We start from the raw sequence: 18,992 nt of genomic DNA, 5'->3' as shown, positions 1-18,992 counted from the left end.
CTGTTGATAGTGTGGGATGAATGACTTAGATGGGCGATATGGCCAAAATATTATATCACCGTTATTATTTCAGTTTCACGCTGGGGTTGTTTCGCTGGAAGCCTGCTATCTGTGATCGCGTGCATTTGCTGAAGTCATGAAGCGTGCAATCGCTCTCTTATGCGCGCTGTTTTTTTAGGTTTCACTTTCAAAGCATACAAGGCATGTTTCCAATATTCGGAATAGAAGGAGGTTCCTGTAGAAGATTGGTCGCCTGGCGCCTCTTCCCGTCATGCATCAACTGATTATAATGGGTTCTCTTGGTGTAGACACGGCTTTAGATACGGATTAATCACATGTCTTAGGCTGGAAATATCCAGAATTAGGTCAAACAAGAGGTGTCCATGGGAACGGAGCTAGTGAAACACACACGACATGCATTGAACATACAAGCATCATGCTCATCCAAACAGCGCCTGTCCTGTGCCCTCAGCTTTTTGAGCTAACTGCATTTTTTTAATGTAACCAAAAACCAAAAACAACATTGACAGCATCAGAAACAAACCTGTAAACTGATGTCCAAGAGCATTAAAAAATATATATATATATTAATATAATTCCAATCGATAAGCTCAGTTAAAATAATAAAGGGCCGTTACATTAGTAAAAATCCAATCAGTGTCAACAAAATCCATCAGAGACATCATTACTGAATGCATTTACACTGCAATAAGCCTACAAAATTTTGAAGGCAGAAATATGTCAATATGTCAATCAATTAAATTATACGTTTAATATTAAACTAAAACAGACACTAGGTGACGCCAAGTCACTGTCTTAACGAGTGAGTTCAATCCATTCAACTGATTGCTTCAAATACCCCAGTCAACAATCTTATGTGGGGCCCAGATGGGTGGCACCTGGGCTATCTAACTGGGCCCCAGCCAGTTTTGTCCGTGGTTTCCATGAGGGCCCCACATGGGTCAGCCCAGATGAAACAATGAAATGAACACTGCTCAGTATGCATACTACAGAGTGCTAAAAATAAGACTGAAGCAGCACTGCAGTTCATTAGACAATTAAGTGATTAAACTAGTACTGATTGAGCATTAGTGATGAACACCTGCTAAAGAAAAAAAGAGACGAACAGAAACACAACAACTACTATTGACTTCCAGCCACAGCCTGCAAAACAACTGCAAATAAAAGACATTAAATCTCTGAAGATCTCAACAGAGGAGGATTAAACAACTCCACAAACAGCATTACTAGCATCATTATTACTAACCAGACTGACGTTATTTCTGTCAGACGTCTAGAGAAGCTCTAATTGAGAAATACAGAGGTTCAGATGTTGATGTTTTATTGAAAGTAAGAGTTTGGTTTGAAGTCACCATTATGGTGAATAACGTTTGCTTTAATAGAGCTCTTGACTCTTATGCTCCTCTATATACTTGTTTTCTTTGCCACAATGTATTTAAAAAACATGTTGTGTGCAAAGACATCTAGACGGTGATCAGCTGATAAAGTTATCACATCATCTGTACTATTAAAAATCAGTCTCTAGAGTCAGAGCATTACTTGATGATTATTTGTTCATCACCAGTTTTTTCTTGCTTGTCCTTCCACAACAAACACGGTTAAAACAACAAACATAATTAAAGCAACCAGAGAAAAACTGAAGTTAAAACTTTTAAGGGCCAACCACCCAACTAAAACAAACGCTATTCTCCATAATGGTGACAAATATACTTTTCAATAAAACCAACATCTGAACCTCTGTAATTCTCACAAGTACACCCGGCTGCAGCCTGCAGATCGAGGCGGGGCTGCACCTAGGGCGGGGCTGCACGTGTCGCCCCGCCCACAATAATTCTCATTGGTTAGTGGCAAAGTAATGACGTTGACGCCACGATGAAGTCGACGCCGCGGTAAATAGGAAATGAGGCTGAAACAATAGACCTAATTAATACTTAATTATATAAAACAAAACTGTGAACCCGTTAATTACTCATACCTGGTAAAAATATATATTATTAAACAATACACTGTAAATTTGTTAATTTTTGGAAAATGTTTCATTATGTACATTTCCAAGCAAGAATCCAATTACTGCTTTTGACTTGTCACATTGCAATGTCAACGAATATAGTTTATTTACAACTTTTAAGTTATTTCTATTCATGTGCATTGGTCATTTACCACTTATAAGTTATTTATGGTCGTTTTTTTATTTTATTTTAATTTCAGTATATGCTTTACTGTTACATGTACTATTAAAAGTTAAATATTCTCAGCAAGTGTCATGTCTTAAGATGTTATTAAAATTAATGGTCACACTTTACAATAAGGTTCATTAAACATTAATGTATTAACTAACATTAACTAACCATGAGCAATACATTTGTTACTGTATATACTAATCTTCGTTTACGTTAGTTATTGAATATACAGTTGTTTATTGTTTGTTCATGTTAGTTAACAGAGCATTAACTAATGTTAGCAAGATTAATAATGTATTAGTAAATGTTGAGATTAACAAAGATTAATAAATGCTGTATAAGTGCAGTTCATTATTAGTTCATGTTAACTAATGAATCATATTGATAACAAATTAATAATTTTTGGATTTACTTGACAATGAAAAGCTTATGCTAAAAATAGCAGCATTGTTTGTATATGAATAACATGCCAAGACAATTATTTCCTTGTTATTTATTTAGGTATGAAAGTTTAATTCTGATAAAGAAAGGTGAAATTTGTACATCTGTATATAACGCATCTTTTTGTACATATAAATCTCTGGTTAAACATTAACATACTTTACACACTTTCTTCTGAATCAGAATCAGAAAGAGCTTTTATTGCCAAGTATGCTTGCGCATACAAGGAATTTGTTTTGGTGTCATAAGCTTCCAGTTTACAGAGACAACAACGACACACAGACAATAAAAATAAGATGAGACTAAAAAAATACACATATATAAATATAAATAAACAAACAAATTTAACTGTTCATAAGTTGGATTGCCTGGAGGAAGAAACTGTTATAATAAATACATGTAATAATAAATACAACAACAGCTGAGAGTATTAACATTCTGAACACTGTCTACAAAAGTAAGTATACGTCAGCCAAGGAGCTGCGTAAAAGGATAGACAGTGCACCCAAAAATGAAAATTTTGGTCTATGACTGTACATGTATATACTTCCATAGTATTTTTTCCCCCCCCAATACAATGGAAGTCAATGGGGACCACCAACTGTTTGGTTACCAGTCATTGTCTTCATTTTTTGTGTGAACTCCAAACACAAAAGACTGAGGCAGTGGCTGCTGGACCGAGGAGTAAGACTGAGGCTGAGGCTGAGGCTGCGGCTGCTGGACCGAGGAGGAAGACTGAGGCTGGATTGGTGATGAAGCATTGGTGGCGATGTGCTTCAGCAAATTTGGACCACATTTTAAAATGGTGAAATCTGAAAGGGTAAAAAAAGAAAATAAGTTTGTTGAAAATAGCCTAAATTGAACCTTCACTTGTTTGCATTTTGCTCTGGACGGTGGACAATCGCAAGACAGAATTTTCATCAGCACCATCCATGTGCAAGTACATTTTTTTGTGATTTGAGCAACAAAGACCCATGGTCAATGTGCGGAATGCAGAAAATTAAGTTTACCTGAGCCTTAAAATTAAACATTCTACTACAAATTCACAAGCAAATAAATCAGAAGCATGCACAGTGCATTTCTGGCTGGTTCGGCACCATATTAAACTTTAACTAAAGTGACATAAGCAAAAGACAGTTAAACTCACCATGCTGTTGCACTGCCCACTGAAAGTGATTTTTGATGTGATAATACATCAGTTGTGGCATACTGGTGTAATTGCAGAATGGGCACTCACTAGTGCAGTTTTTTAAATACTGCTCACATTTCCCCTTGCTTAACACAGTTTTGTGCATTTTTGCAAGGGATTTGGCACCTGCTCTACACTGTAAAAAAAAATCTGTTAAATTTACGGAAAAATACCGGCAGCTGTGGTTGCCAGAATTTTACCGTGAAAAATCTGATAGCTAAATTTTAGGATTTACAGAACTGTTTAAATTTACAGTGAAAACCGTATCTCATTAACTGATACAATGTTAATACACAAACCTTTTAGTTAACTCATTTTATTTGCAGAAACCGACTACGCTTAAATTATCCAACTGCCATTTGTTTATAGACTAATATTTATAATGTTTATGTAATGTGAGTATGAGAGTATTGAGAACTATTTTGTTTAAGTCCATGAAGAAAATCTTACTGATTTATGCAAAGTCATCAATTCAAATCTCTTGCAAATAACAGCAGCACACATACATGATCAAAACTAGCAAAAACGTTCTCATTACATCAGTAACTACACAGTTACTGCCTTTAAATAAAGCAACATGCAGCATAACGTCAGTGTCTCTCTGTCCGTCCTTGACTTAAACACAGGCTCTACTCTCCAGCACAATGGTGACCCACAAAACACAACAGGAAGTTGACTGTTAGGTTTTACAGTATTTTGCTGTTTTTTTGTCTTGATTTTACGGTGAAATACCGGCAGCTGTGGTTGCCAGTAATCTACTGTTTTTTACAGTTTGCTTCCGTAAATTAAATTCATGGTATATTTCTGTTAAAATTACGTTTCACAGTATGTTTTGTCATCTCACACATTTAACCCCTTTAATCCCACAGCAAAATCCTCAGTTTTAAAGAGCACTTCTATGTGTCCACACTACAGAGTGTTGAAGTAACACTGAAGCAGTGATGAATTAATGAGAGAATTAAGTGACTAATTAAATTAGGATTGAGCTTTATTGATGAACACCTGCTGTTAACAAGTAGAATCATTGAAGGAATGAGAAACAAGAGCAGAGAAACAAAACTTACAGCTAAAGCCAAGATGAAATCAACTGAAATAAAACACATGAAATCTCTCAAGATTTCAGAAGAGGGTGATTAAACAACTCCACACCAGCATCTTATTACTAACCACTTTTACTTTATTTATGTCATATGTGTACAAAAGCTCTTATTGAGATTTTAGTTGTTGTACTTTCATTTGAAGTCACCATATTGGCGATCAGTGGGTGCTTTAGTTGGGATCTTGAATCGTGACTCTAACATTGGTTTTGTTTGCTTGCTTTTAATTAGCTGTGTTTATTAAGCACAGTTTTTAAAGCAAAAACACCAAACAAATCTATCATCATCTGGAGACTGATTTTTGTGATGTCAACACCAACATGATCTAGTTTAATTAATTGATTATCCCGTGTTAAGTCTCTTATTAAACATGTAATATGTTAATTGCTGCACTGATACTACAGCAATCAAATGTTGTGAAACAGCTCTAACCAGAATATGCACAAATGAATGTACTGAACTATGGCAGAACTTAAACACACACAGACATCAGCAATCGGCATATGAATCTCAAAATTGGTGACAATCAAAAATGATATAAAATTTTTTTAAAAACGGTTCAACTCTGAACATCACAAATCAGTCTACTGAAAAGTAACAACAAAAACAACACCAAAATAAAAGCAAATAAAGAAAATATTAAGAACATTCAGCTGCATAATTTATTCATGCTGCAGTGCATGCTGGGAGTTTTGTACTGGCACCCAGCATGCTTTGCTGCATGAATTGTTTTTTTTATTATTAATAGTCACCATTGTTGAGGTTCATGTGCTGATTCCTGATGTCTGTGTTTCTAAATGGTGCTGTAACTCTGAAGGTTTTGTGAATAAAAGGTTTTTAAAAATTTTTCATGGTTTGTCAGCTTAATTTGTAGAGTAATATTACTACCATAAACAATGTGAAAATAATTACAAATCACCCATATTGCTTGACACTAACTGACGATGACCACCGCGTTTAAGTTTTAACCAAAACTACTTAACTACAATTTCTCTTGGCTTTTCTTGTCATAATAAATGTGCTCTACAAACACAGTTACAACAGCCAAAAAAAAACTAATTTTAAAGAGTCAAGGGTCAAGAGCATAACTAAAGCAAACACCGATCACCAAGATGGTGAGGTCAAACAAAACATTTGAAATAAAATATAAACCTCTGTTAATTCATAGATATATGACAGAAATGAAGTCAAACTGGTTAGTCACAAGTGGAGCTGGTAATGCTGTTTGTGGAGTTGTTTAATCATCCTCTGCTGTTTTATTTCAGTTGATTTCATTTAAGGCTGTGGCTGTATGTCAGTTGTAGTTTTGTTTCTTGTTCTTTCCTTCAGTGATTGTGTTTGTTAACAGCAGGTGTTCATCAGTGTCTGAATTCACTCATATGTTCTCAATCACTCTGTCTAGTGGACTATATAGTGAAGTAATGTAGGACTAGTGAATGAGGGTGTAGGGAGTGGTTTCAGACACAGTCTATGAGTGTCGACTCAGGCTACTTTCTCGAAAACAAAGGTTAGATCTATTACAGTTATTCACTGTATATAGTAAGGAAACTTACTCTTAATCATTTAACAGGTTATTACTGTGGTATTTTACAGTTTTTTACTGTTAAAATCACAATCATTTTTTACAGTGTAGGGCATATTGTATAGCAGCATAACAGTATGTAATATAAAAAACGAGCTCTACTTTCAAGGACTGTTAAACTTAATCATATTTTTTGTTGAATTATTATTATTAAATGTAGTTCACTGTTTATTTTAATAGATGTATAATTAATAATAATAATAATAATAATAATAAAATCTAAATATTTTACATTTAATCATTTAATTCACAGAAAAACAATATAAATTTGTATAGCTATTGTTAATATGAACTTGTCCTATATTACTTCTGCTGGTTCAGTTTTGCCACTGTATTTCTTTTTAAGGGGTTTATTTTGGGAACACTATATCCTAATCATAATCCCACCAAAACCACACACACTAACGTTTCTAATGCTGCCTTCAAGTGCTCTCGGAATTATCTTAAATACGAGTTTCCTAGGTAAACATGAACACGCTTCGTAATCACAACTTCAATAGTGAGAATTATCAAATTTCCGATAGAACGTGAAGGCGGCATTAGGCCTGATGCTTTTGGGAAACGCAGACCTGGTTATTTTAAAAGCAGACCTTCACACCTTGCGTGATATAGGTGAGTGAGTAAAGTTATGCGATTTTATTTTGAAACTACTTCACATTTCCTTTTAACAACACACTAAACGCCACTTTAGAATTAAAAATTGTAATTAAACAAATTAGACAAGAACTCACCATGCAGCGAAGAAGAGCTTAAATGAAAACCCGCCAGAATCAATGTTATGACTTGACGCCACTAACCAATGAGAACAGTTGTAGGCAGGACGAGACGTGCAGCCCCGCCCCAGATACAGCCCCGCCTCGATCTACGTCATTACTTTGCCACTAACCAATGAGAAGTATTGTGGATGCCCAAGGTGCAGCCCCGCCTCGATCTGCAGGCTGCAGCCGGGTGCTTCTCGTTTGTGGAGTTGTTCAATCCTCCTCTGCTGAGATCTTCAGAGATTTAATGTCTTTTATTTGCAGTTGTTTTGCAGGCTGTGGCTGGAAGTCAATAGTAGTTGTTGTGTTTCTGCTCGTCACTTTTTTCTTAAGCAGGTGTTCTTCACTAATGCTCAATCAGTACTAGATTAATCACTTAATTATCTAATGAACTGCAGTACTGCTTGTGTCTTATTTTTAGCACTCTGTAGTATGCATACTGAGCAGTGTTCATTTCATTGTTTCATCTGGGCTGAGCCATGTGGGGCCCTCATGGAAACCGAGGACAAAACTGGCTGGGGCCCAGTTAGATAGCCCAGGTGCCACCCATCTGGGCCCCACATAAGATTGTTGGCTGGGATCCTGTAACTGGAGAGAGTCAGGTATGTTTCTGCAGTGCCCTGCATCAAAGAGTGAAAATGTGCTTATTAGTTGAAGCTTTGAGTTAGTATTAATCATAAAGGTGTTAGAAAACTGAAACGAGTAAGCATATATTTACCTGTTGATGATTTTGATGTATATTCAGAGTTTTATGAACGCACATGTTCTCTTCATGTTGCCTCCTGCGCGCCAAAATTGAGTGTGGGTTTTTCCGTGTTAAAAAGTGTTCTATCATATAATTCTTGGTAATCTCACAGGGTGCTGTGTGTGTTGGTACGATTTCCTTTACAGTGTGTGTGTGTGTGTGTGTGTGTGTGTGTGTGAGGTGCTTGATGTGGTGTGAATTTAGGTGGGTTTAGACGACCTCTCGAGTTGCAGCTGGCCTGCCCTGTTCCCGCTAAGCCTTTAATAATCTGGTGGCGTGTTTCCGGAAAGAGATAATTTTATTGATGTTCTTATAATACAGTGTATTTTAGTATTGATACTCACGTTTCACTATATCTTCTTTCTTTGCCTTCAATTGGTAAAACGTACCCGTGTCCTTATTGGGAGTATTTCCCTTGCGCTCCACCAGGGTGGCGTAGTCGGATTAAATTAATTGTGATTTTAGGGTCTTTTAGACCTATGTGAGTGCCACAGTAATTCAAACAAAACTAGAACATCAACATCTAAAGTCCGTCTGGTTAGTAACATGTGAAGTTGGTGATGATGTTTGTGGAGTTGTTTAATCATCCTCTGCTGAGATCTTGAGAGATTTAATGTCTTCTTTTATCTTGTGTTTATTTCATCTAAGGCTGTGGCTGAAGTCAGTTGCAGTTCTTTTATTTCTGCTCGTCTCGTCTCTTTTTTCTGTTATTCTTTCTCTTTCTTTCAGTGATTCAGTTTGTTAACAGCAGGTGTTCTTCATTAATGCTCAATCATCACTCAATTACTACACTAATTATCTCATTAACTTTAACACTGCTTCAGTGTTACTTTTTTAACACTCTGAGTGTGGACACTGGTGGTTTTACTGTGTAATAATATACTATTAGCATCAAACAAACATTATAATTCTGTTTTCAGTGATTAAGGATTAAATGAAAAGACACTAAGTATGTAAATGGCCATTGAACAAAAGAAGTAGAAAGCATGCTTTTTTTGTAGCGTCTGTTTCCGTGGTGACTCATTGATTCTTAGCTCTGTTAAGAATGTCTTAAGACATTAACATTCTTAAGACATGTTTGTTCACAGGCCTGTTGCTCTATAGTAGCATCATGAACTGTGACTACCCAGGTGAAAAACAAGTGCACTTCCATAATGTACTTAAAGTGCTCTATTTGTGTGCACTAATTTTGTACTTAATATACTAAAAATGGTTATTTAGTACTTCTTAAGATAAACTTAAGGTCATCTACGTGTACCCAACTGTGCTATTTTGAGACACCATTAATATGAACTAAAATGCACTTTTAACATACTATCTCTGTAAAAAAAAAAAAAAATGCATTTAGTAGTACACTTGTAGTACACTTGAACCATCTTTCATACACTAGAACACTCAAGTGCATTTGTTTTTCACCTGGGTATGCCAATGATGCCATGTGATGAAAAACAGGCTTTATGCAAAGATACTCAGAGGCGGACAATCCATGGGTCAGAAAGTAAAAGTCTTGCCATATTTTTGTTCCACCCATGAACTCAGCAGCTGATTTCACCAGAGGAGGAACCAAGTCATTCCCTTCAAGTCACAAGCAAGTCAAATCCAAAGTCCTCAAAGAGTTAAAGTTAATGAGATAATTAAGTGTCTGATTAAAAGATGATCGTGCATTAGTGATGAACACCTGCTGTTATTGAGAATCACAGAGGATCAGATGTTGATGTTTTATTGGTTAAAATTATGCCACCATCATGGAGATCAGTGTTTGCTTTAGTTGGGTTCTTGAGCCGTTTAGTAATTAAAATAAATTTGTTTCTAAGCAATTGCAATATTGTTTGACAGCAAACATTTGTGCAATGCTGAACCAAACTTTGAAGTAGCAGGTTAGCTTATGATGAATGAACATTCTTGGTTTAAATCTCTCTTGTTTTAATATTTCTATTTGGTTTATTGATTACATTTGTTTCTTAAAGAAAAAAAAAAAACTACTACCAAGCAAATGCCACCATAATGCTTCAATATATATATAAAAAGTCCTGATTAGGCTTTTAGAACATTATATGAACATATATCATATGATCCTCAACAGTGGTGACAATAATTGTTCATACTGCATTGCAAAATGGAATTTTTCATGCATTGCAGCATGAAGAATTTTGTTGATTGTCACCATTGTTGAATTTTATCTGCTAGTTCTTGATGTCATGTGTCTAAAAAGTACTGGAGTTCAAATTTTGATATGTGTTACATAGATTTGAAATGTATTCATTATAACTATTAGAGACACTCTTTGTTTGCATGCTGTAGTGGGTTGCACAGCATTGATTATACAAGACCTAAACATATAAATAAAACAAAAAAACAAAATTTATTCTGGATATAAACAAACCAGCTCTTGGTGATTATCTGATCACAATAGAGCACTGATCTCTCTACTTTACAACAGCACATGCATTGCTGTAGAGAAAGATCTAACACAGGAAGTCAAGGGTCAAGAGCCCAACTAAAGCAAACACTGATCTCCATGATGGTGGCATCATTTTAACCAATAAAACATCAACATCTGATCCTCTGTAATTCTCAATAACAGCAGGTGTTCATCACTAACGCATCATCATTTAAATCATCATTTAATTAGACACTTAATTATCTCATTAACTTTAACTCTTTGAGGACTTGGGATTTGACTTGAGACTCGTTTGTGACTTGAAAGGAATGACTTGGTTCCTCCTCTGGTGAAATCAGCTGCTGAGTTCATGGGTGGAACAAATATATGGCAGGACTTTTACTTTCTGACCGCTGGATTGTCCGTCTCTGTGCATTAGTGGCATATGTTATTGTAAATATACAACAATGCGACAATAAAACAATGCATTTACTTTTTACTTTTGATACTTAAGTACTTTTAAAAACATGTACTTCCGTACTTTCACTTAAGTAAAAATCTGTCTTTACAACTTTTACTTGTAGTGGAGTAGTATTTGACCAGTAGTTTCTGTACTTTCACTCAAGTAAGGAAGTTGTGTACTTTGTCCGCCTCTGGGTATATGAAACACTTGTATTTTAGAAAGAAAGTTAATTATGCTGCTTTGGAATAATGTCACCAGCAGGTGGTGCAAAGGACACGCAAATATGGCATCTTCAATGAGACAAACCAGGGGTGCATTCCCAAAATAATTGTTAGCTGGTAGCAAGTTCCATTGAACTCTATTGGTAAAGACGGAACTAGCAACCATAGTTGCTTTTAGGAAATGCACCTCAGATTAGTACCAACTAACCAGTAAACAGTACTGTAGGTCATAGTACAGTACAATGTATGTACTTCTAACAATCTCTTAATGTACTGTATTGCTATTTATGCTGTTATACTGAGGAATTGAATGACAGAAGATTGCAAACTATTGCGGTCAGATCTTTCAGATCAGATCTTTATTTTCTGCCTTGAAAACACAAACAATGTAATAAGGTTAAAAAAAGCATCTGAAAACATTTAAATGAAGCAAAGAAAATATAAAATACAAACTGTAAAAAAAAAAAAAAAAAAAGACAGACTTACAATAACACATTTGATTATATACTTGTATATAAACTTTCAGAGCTTTTCAGGACTCCTCCACATACTTTCGCTCCACACATAAGAGATACAAAAAATGCTATAAAATGTTTCACCAGGTTTCCCAAATACTATGGTCTCTTCTTATCAAGCTGAAAGAAGACAGGTTAATAAAAACATTAATAAATAATACTCTTCAGATTTTTTATGTAATCACTTAGTTATAAAATGACTTTATCATTTAATCTTTAACAGTGAATTATATTCTTTGTATCATCTGCAGACTAGTGTGTTGACCAATCATTGCTAAGCCCTCCCAGTCAACAATTTGATCTCACAGTGATGTCACCAGGAGCTCGTGATGAGGTCACAATGTGAGGTAACCGTGAGCTAAAAGTGTAACCTCACAGCGCCCTCACTGTGAGCTCATACTAATGTGAGGTCAAAGTGCACTCACTGCACAGAGACTAGGTACCCAGCATGCATTGCAGCATGAAGCTTTTGATTGTCACCATTGTTGAGATTCATACACTGATTCTTGATCTCTCTCTTTGTGTTTAAACGACACAGTAGTTCAAAATGTTTGTGTTTTATCATGCTTTTAAAATTCTTCCTAAAAGATTATGACACTGCTGGGTTCTATACTGTATAATCACAGAGCTAATGTTATAAAGTTAAGGGTCAAGAGCACAACTAAAGCAAACACTACTCACCACGATGGTAACGTCAAACAAAACAATAAAACATCATCATCTAAATCTGTTAATTCTCAATAAGCGCTTTTGTAGATGTCTGACAGAAATAAGAACCCCGCTCATCTTTTTGAGTTCACAATGAGCTCATATATTACTCACACTGTGAGGATCACCGTATGGGCTGTACCTCCTTAGCTAATGGTGCTCTATCTAAAAAAAAAAAAAAAACTTTTCATGCTTGTTCTCTGTTGTTTAAAATGACAATATATTTAGTCGATAGACATTTCACATTCTCACACTGACATTGAAGAGGATTTAATAAATTTTTGCTGAACATGAGGAGAATTTAGTATTTTGTAAATCAGCAAAACTTACCCGTACATTCTCATAAACAGGTTCATTCATCTCAGCATCACAAGCTTTATGTTTGTCATGATGACTTCTGGAATGATTCATCTTTGACATGGAATAAAAGCACAATCGAGATAAAAAAAAAAAAAATACTGATGAACAATTATAAATTCACAACTACATTCAGGCATTCAGTGCTTGATTTACCAATTAATTGACCTGATCAGCACACTACTGATAGCCAAACGCATTTTCTCACCTGAGACTCCTGAGTGTCATTTCTCTTTTTCATCCTGCTCCTCCTTAAAGATATTGAGTATGATCATTTTTAGCTGAAACTCTTTTTGTCTAAACTGTTCAATAACATTTAGTATTTCTGATCAGATCAGTCTTCAAATCAGTCTGTCAACAAATCTTTCCTCTACACTGGATATTTCCCAAAAAAAAAGACATTGCTCTGTTTGTGATCAAATACTACACACATCTTACCAAATCAGCACCATCGTGATGATAGCTGCTGCTCCACAAATCACTCCAATGGATATGTATAATATCACCAAACGTCCTACAACAGAGACAAAAGAATAAAACATGTGAACAGATTATTTTGCATCACTTTAGAAGGAGCAATGTAAGTAAATAAGCTGTTCTACCTTTAACAGTGACAGTAACAGAGTCTGATCTCTGAGATCCATGTTGATTGTGAGCCTCACAGTAGAAGCGTCCGCTCTGTAGAGCACTGAAACTCTGTCCAGATCCAACAGCTGAGCTTTGATCCTCCTTAAACCAGCTGAAGTTCAGAGCAGGTGGGTTTGAATCACTGCTGCAGATCAGAGTCACTGAATCTCCCTCCACTATTTCACCAGATCCATTTATAGACACAGAGACGTTCCTGGGTGGGTCTATAAGAATATCCAATTCAAGACCTCTGATGCATTTTAAAGTTACTAATCTGAGGGAGGAAAAAATCATATGTTTTATACTTACACATGACGTTTAAAGTCACAGCAGCAGAGAATTTCTCTCCATGTTCATTTCTGGACTTGCACTTGTATTCTCCACTGTGATCAGAGCTGATCTTTGAGATGCTGTAGATTCTTCCAGATCCTACAAACGTTCCTCCTTTAAACCAGCTGATTTCTGCAGGTGGGTTTGAATCACTGCTGCAGCTCAGAGTCACTGAATCTCCCTCCACTATTTCACCAGATGGACTGATGGACACTGAGCCACTGTTTGGTGGATCTAAAGAGGACAAAAAATAAAATGTGTAGTTTCAAACAAAACTCAATAAGTTAATAAATAAACTGAATCTGTACTCACATGTGACACTGAGCTGAACAGCAGGAGAGATGTAAGTGTGTCCTTGTAGAGCACAGCTATATCTGCCTGCATCCTCTCTTCTGACTGACTGCAGCAGGAGTTGATTGTTTCTGTCTCTTCTCTCAGTTAATGGCTGTGAGTTTCTGTACCAGATGAATGTTGCTCCGTCAGTCAGAGCGCAGCTGCTTTTACATGTCAGACGGACTGAATCTCCCTCTGTCACTCTCTCAGGAGACTCCACCTGAAGATCTGAACACAACACACACATTATATCTAGTGCTGCTGTCATACACTGATTATTATTCAACATAATGCACAGAAGAAGAGTGAAACATCATGAAAGTCACCTGTGACAATAAGAGTCACTCCTGGATGACCAAGCCATTTCACAGTTTTATCCGTGATGAATCTGAAATAGTACTTGTGTTCATCTTTCTGTGTCACATGACTCAGTCTGATGGTGCAGTTCTGCTGTTTATCTCCCAGATACTGAAGCCTCTGACTGTATTCAGGGTCATCAGACAGATCTGGATGCTCTTCACCCACTCTTGCAGGGATTTTGGTCCAGAAAACTTTCATGATCTGATGTCCAGTAGGGTATGTATAAGTGCAGCTCATTATCACTGATGAGTGCTTTAGTGCACAGATGTGTGAATGACTGTAACTCACACCCCAATCAGCACTAGAAACCCCTGAAACACAGAATTTACACTGAATAATAGCTTCTTTTTTTATTTAATTATTTATTTATTTATTTATTTTTGCTTTTACAAGCAAGATAACAGCAAGTATAGACACCATGATTCCACGCTCTCACTGTCATTGCTCTTTATGTGCATTCTTATATGTTTGTTCACCAAAGTTAAGTTAAGCTGTGCAAATCCCACATACAGTAACCAAGATCTTATGATCAGAGAACTACAGTTTAAGCAGACCTTGAGTGAATTTTTGCACTTACATAATATCCTGAAGGAGATAGCCAGCCCAGTCAACAATTTGATCTCACGGTGATGTCACCGTGAGCTCACAGGATACTCGTGATGAGGTCACAATGTGAGGTAACAGTGAGCTAAAAGTGTAACCTCACAGCGCCCTCACTGTGTGCTCATACTAATATGAGGTCAAAGTGCACTCACTGCACAGAGACTAGGTACCCAGCATGCATTGCAGCATGAAGCTTTTGATTGTCACCATTGTTGAGATTCATACACTGATTCTTGATGTCTCTCTTTGTGTTTAAATAACACAGTAGTTCAAGATGGTTGTATCTTATCATGCTTTTAAAATCTTTTATAAACGATTATGACACTGCTGGGTCCTATACTGTATAACCACAAAGCTATTGTTAAAAACTTTAGATTAGTAGCTCCTCGCAAAGACTGCATGCTGAATCTAGGTGATAGTCACATCGTTATCGTCAGTAACAAACCAATATCACCTGGTTGCAGTCTCTTTTTGGTTTTCTTTGCCATAACAAATGTGATTTACAAACACAGTTACAGCAGCCCCCAAAAAAATGATGTTATAAAGTAAAGGGCCAAGAGCCCAACTAAAGCAAACACTACTCACCACGATGGTAATGTGAAACAAAACAATAAAACATCATCATCTAAAGCTCTGTTAATTCTCAGTAAGTGCTTTTGTAGATGTCTAACAGAAATAAGAACCCGCCCCCCCCCACTCATCATTTTGGGCTCACAATGAGCTCACATATTACTCACACTGTGAGGATCACCGTATGAGAATGGTGTGATGTCACTGTGATCATTGCGTGATCTCACGTATTGACTGGGAGGACACTGGGCTCTCCATGGATTGTTGTTGGCTCTGGCAGGTGTCAGAGGTGCAGTAGACACGGATGGATGGATGCCGCTCCGGCTTACTTGCCAAACCACTGCTACCCAGCATTTTTCTCAGCATTGCCAGATGTTTTGTTGTAGGCCCTCTCTGCCTCTGTGTCCTATGTACTCTGTCCCCCTTCCCCTGGTTGTAATGCCTCTGCTCTTAATCCCAGCATACAGGAGAAGAAAATAACACATCTCTTCCTCACCCTCATCCTGAGGATCCTCAGGCAAAACCACTTGCAAGAAAAGCTGCTGTCCTGAGGGTCATCAGTACAGCCCAAAAGATCATCGGCTGCCCACTGCCCTCCCTGGAGGACTTATTCAACTCTTGCTGCCTCTGAAGAGCAGCCAAAAAATTTAAAGGCCCTGGCCACAGCCATTTTGACCTGCTGCTATCTGGTAAATGTTTCAGATCTATTGTGTCATTAACAAATGGACCATAGACATTTTGTGACAGGCTCAAAAGCAGTTTATCCCCCAGAACAAGAAGCGGACACTGACTTTCCCCTTGGTTGAAATCAATGGCACCCCCCAAGAATCAAGCCCTGAGAAGTGACAGTCCTGGCTATAGGTATACTTATTTTTGTTTTTGTTATGTGTTATTTTTGCTATATAATGTTGTTGTGCAATGACTATACAGCAAATGATCTGAATAGATGTTTGAGAAAAACATAAAATAGAATCTTGAAGAAGTGTTTCTGAAACATCAGTGACTCACCGTGAATCATGATCAGAAAGATCAGAGGAAGAGGAGGAGCCACTCTGACTGACATCATCATAGCAACACCTACAACAAACGTACAGTGGCTTATTTTAGCATTCATGACTCTGACGTTCTTAAAAACTTATTTTATGTCTTTTTGAAATGCTTTATTAAGCAAAAATGTAAATATTACAGTAACTCACTGCCTGTAGCCCACATAGCATTAGAATCAGCTTTTGCTTGGCCCACATACCGCAATGACTTACGGTCCTAGGGCCTCATTTATAAAATGTTGCGCAGAAACCATCCTAAATTTGATCTTACGATCATTTCTCAAATATGCGTAAGTTTGATTCGTAGAATGAACGTACAAACAGAAAAAGCATGTACGCGTCTCTTTCAGATGTGAAATCTATGAAATCGCAAATGATCTTCAACTTAAGCGCAATTGAATGGTTTCAGCTCTCTGCCTTGTAAATGACTCCTAACTAATATCATTAACATATAAAATATTACCAATCATCATAATTTAGAACAGCAAGCTGCAAGAACAGTTTACATTTAAAAAAAACCTCCAGTACTCCGACAATAAAAAGTGTGTACGTCTGCTCAGACCTTTACGTGACGCTAAGCACTTTTCCACGTCAAAGACCGTCTTTATAAATATGAGCGCTGGCGTGGATTTAAGTGTACGCACACTCTAAGATCAAATCTGAGCATATGCACGCTTTATAGATGAGGCCCCTAGTGTGTACCAGGTCTGGATTCCAGACAAGGGCCACATATGGGCCATAATTGGCCCAAGTCTCAGCCGAGTTAATTACCCATAACAGAGCTGAGCCAGAGAAACATTTCTATGTGGGATCTGAGGTCCTGTATAACCATACCTGTATGACCATAGCTGGCCCTATTCTGGTGCTATACGCTGGACCAGATGGGTTCCACATGTCAGTCTCAACAAAACCATAACCAAGCCACTTGATACACACCCCTTCCAGATGAATAGTCACAACAACGACAATATTCTGAACAAATATTTAGTCATGTTTAATCAGCAAACCAAGTTGAATGAATCACACTCCTAACATACAGCATTATGGTCAGTTCACACTTTCACAAAAATTATAAAAAGCTATTAAAAAAAAAACATGCTTATTTGTTTTGCTTGGTCAGTGTGTTCACCCTGTTGGAGTATGGCAGTGTGAATTGGCTTTTAGGTGCTTTGGAAAACAAAACAAAAACAGTAAAATAAATATATATTTGTTTAATGTTCACGCAATTAACACAAAATTCTTAAATAAGGTAGTTTCTCTATTCTTGCAATATTCAAGTGTCCCTGAATAATATCTGCATGAACCTAAGTCTGAAGAGTACACATAATATCTAGTAGACAGCAATCCTTGTGAGTGAGAAGTCTGGTGTGGAGGCTGGATCTTGAACTGACTTCTGTCCAGGTTATCTGTCTTCACGAACTGCCCTGAAATACAATTCAAACAAAGAATGTAGTGTGAGGCTCTTACATTCACAATGCTCATTTTGGCCTCGGTGGTGAAGTGTGCAGAAAATTCTGCTGGACTGAAATTTAGTCTTTGGTGAACAGTCTTCAAGAGTGCAAATTATATTTTAAGTTTTAAGTATCTTTCAGGCTCGCGTGAGGTTTCCACAAGCAACAAAGTCTGCTTGAACAAAAACTTTACTACATTTAAAGTTTAGAAAATAATATACATACAGACCGTTACAGTTTGAAGTGAGGTGCGTTCACAGTACTGGTTCTGTCTAACCGTTATTAATTTTAATTTCAAATAACTTTTTTTATTATCAACTGTGTCTTTTTTTGAATTATGATTGACCCCTCTGTAGGTTGTTGTGTATGAAGTGTCCTCAGAGCAGAGTTAAACAAGACAGCCTTGTAGGACATACAGGAAATATTTGTATTTAAATAAATATTTATTTTATTTATTTTTTTGAATATTTGATAAACTTTTGAATGTTTGAGATTTTACTTACTAGTCAGATGGTTCATGGCGCTTTGGAGATGTTCTTCGACAGGAGATCCGCTCCAGCTCTGCAGCACAGCCATCAGCATGGAAGAATAGGAACAATATGTCACATAGCCAACAAAATTTGTTTCCATGTTCGTTCCCAAGATGGCGGCGCGAGTACATCGCGAGGCTCTGGGTCTCCAGATTTTGCAATTTTGCGGTATTTTTCTTACTCATCTCGGGCCTGTTCGTGCAGAACAGTTGTGCCTTTACATCGTACACCCGTTGTGAGCTTTTGGATATCGGTTTGCGAATTTACGACATTTTTATGGACAATCTTCGACTCCTTCCTGAGATCGCTAGGACACCCGAGGCTATGCACCCTACCCGGCCGGGCGGAAGTGCTCGCAGGCGGCGTCGAGATCGTAAACAAAGGCGGGGAAAGCGCGGAGGACTAAGAGCTAAGCTAAGGCTAACACCACACCGGCTCTCTTTACCCAGCATTTTCCTTGCCAATGTACGGTCGCTAGTGAACAA

General features: G+C 37.1%; 1 protein-coding gene across 1 annotated transcript in view; it reads right to left on the bottom strand.

Moving 5' to 3' along the window:
• LOC131536612 (B-cell receptor CD22-like) overlaps positions 1-16,988 on the bottom strand; it is a 62,352-nt gene extending 45,364 nt beyond the window's left edge. The window contains exons 1-5 of the mRNA XM_058769631.1: positions 16,489-16,988; positions 14,274-14,618; positions 13,927-14,175; positions 13,594-13,848; positions 13,260-13,508 (exon numbers count right to left, since the gene is read on the bottom strand). Of these exons, the coding sequence (XP_058625614.1) occupies positions 13,260-13,508; positions 13,594-13,848; positions 13,927-14,175; positions 14,274-14,618; positions 16,489-16,594 (1,204 nt within the window). The 5' untranslated portion in view covers positions 16,595-16,988. The remainder of the gene's footprint in view (positions 1-13,259; positions 13,509-13,593; positions 13,849-13,926; positions 14,176-14,273; positions 14,619-16,488) is intronic.
• Positions 16,989-18,992: the final 2,004 nt, after the last annotated feature.

Source organism: Onychostoma macrolepis, chromosome 01, assembly GCF_012432095.1.
Source record: "Onychostoma macrolepis isolate SWU-2019 chromosome 01, ASM1243209v1, whole genome shotgun sequence".
NCBI classification, from domain to species: domain Eukaryota; kingdom Metazoa; phylum Chordata; class Actinopteri; order Cypriniformes; family Cyprinidae; genus Onychostoma; species Onychostoma macrolepis.
The sequence above is the reverse complement of the archived record's forward strand: the minus strand, read 5'-3'. Positions and strand labels throughout refer to the sequence as shown.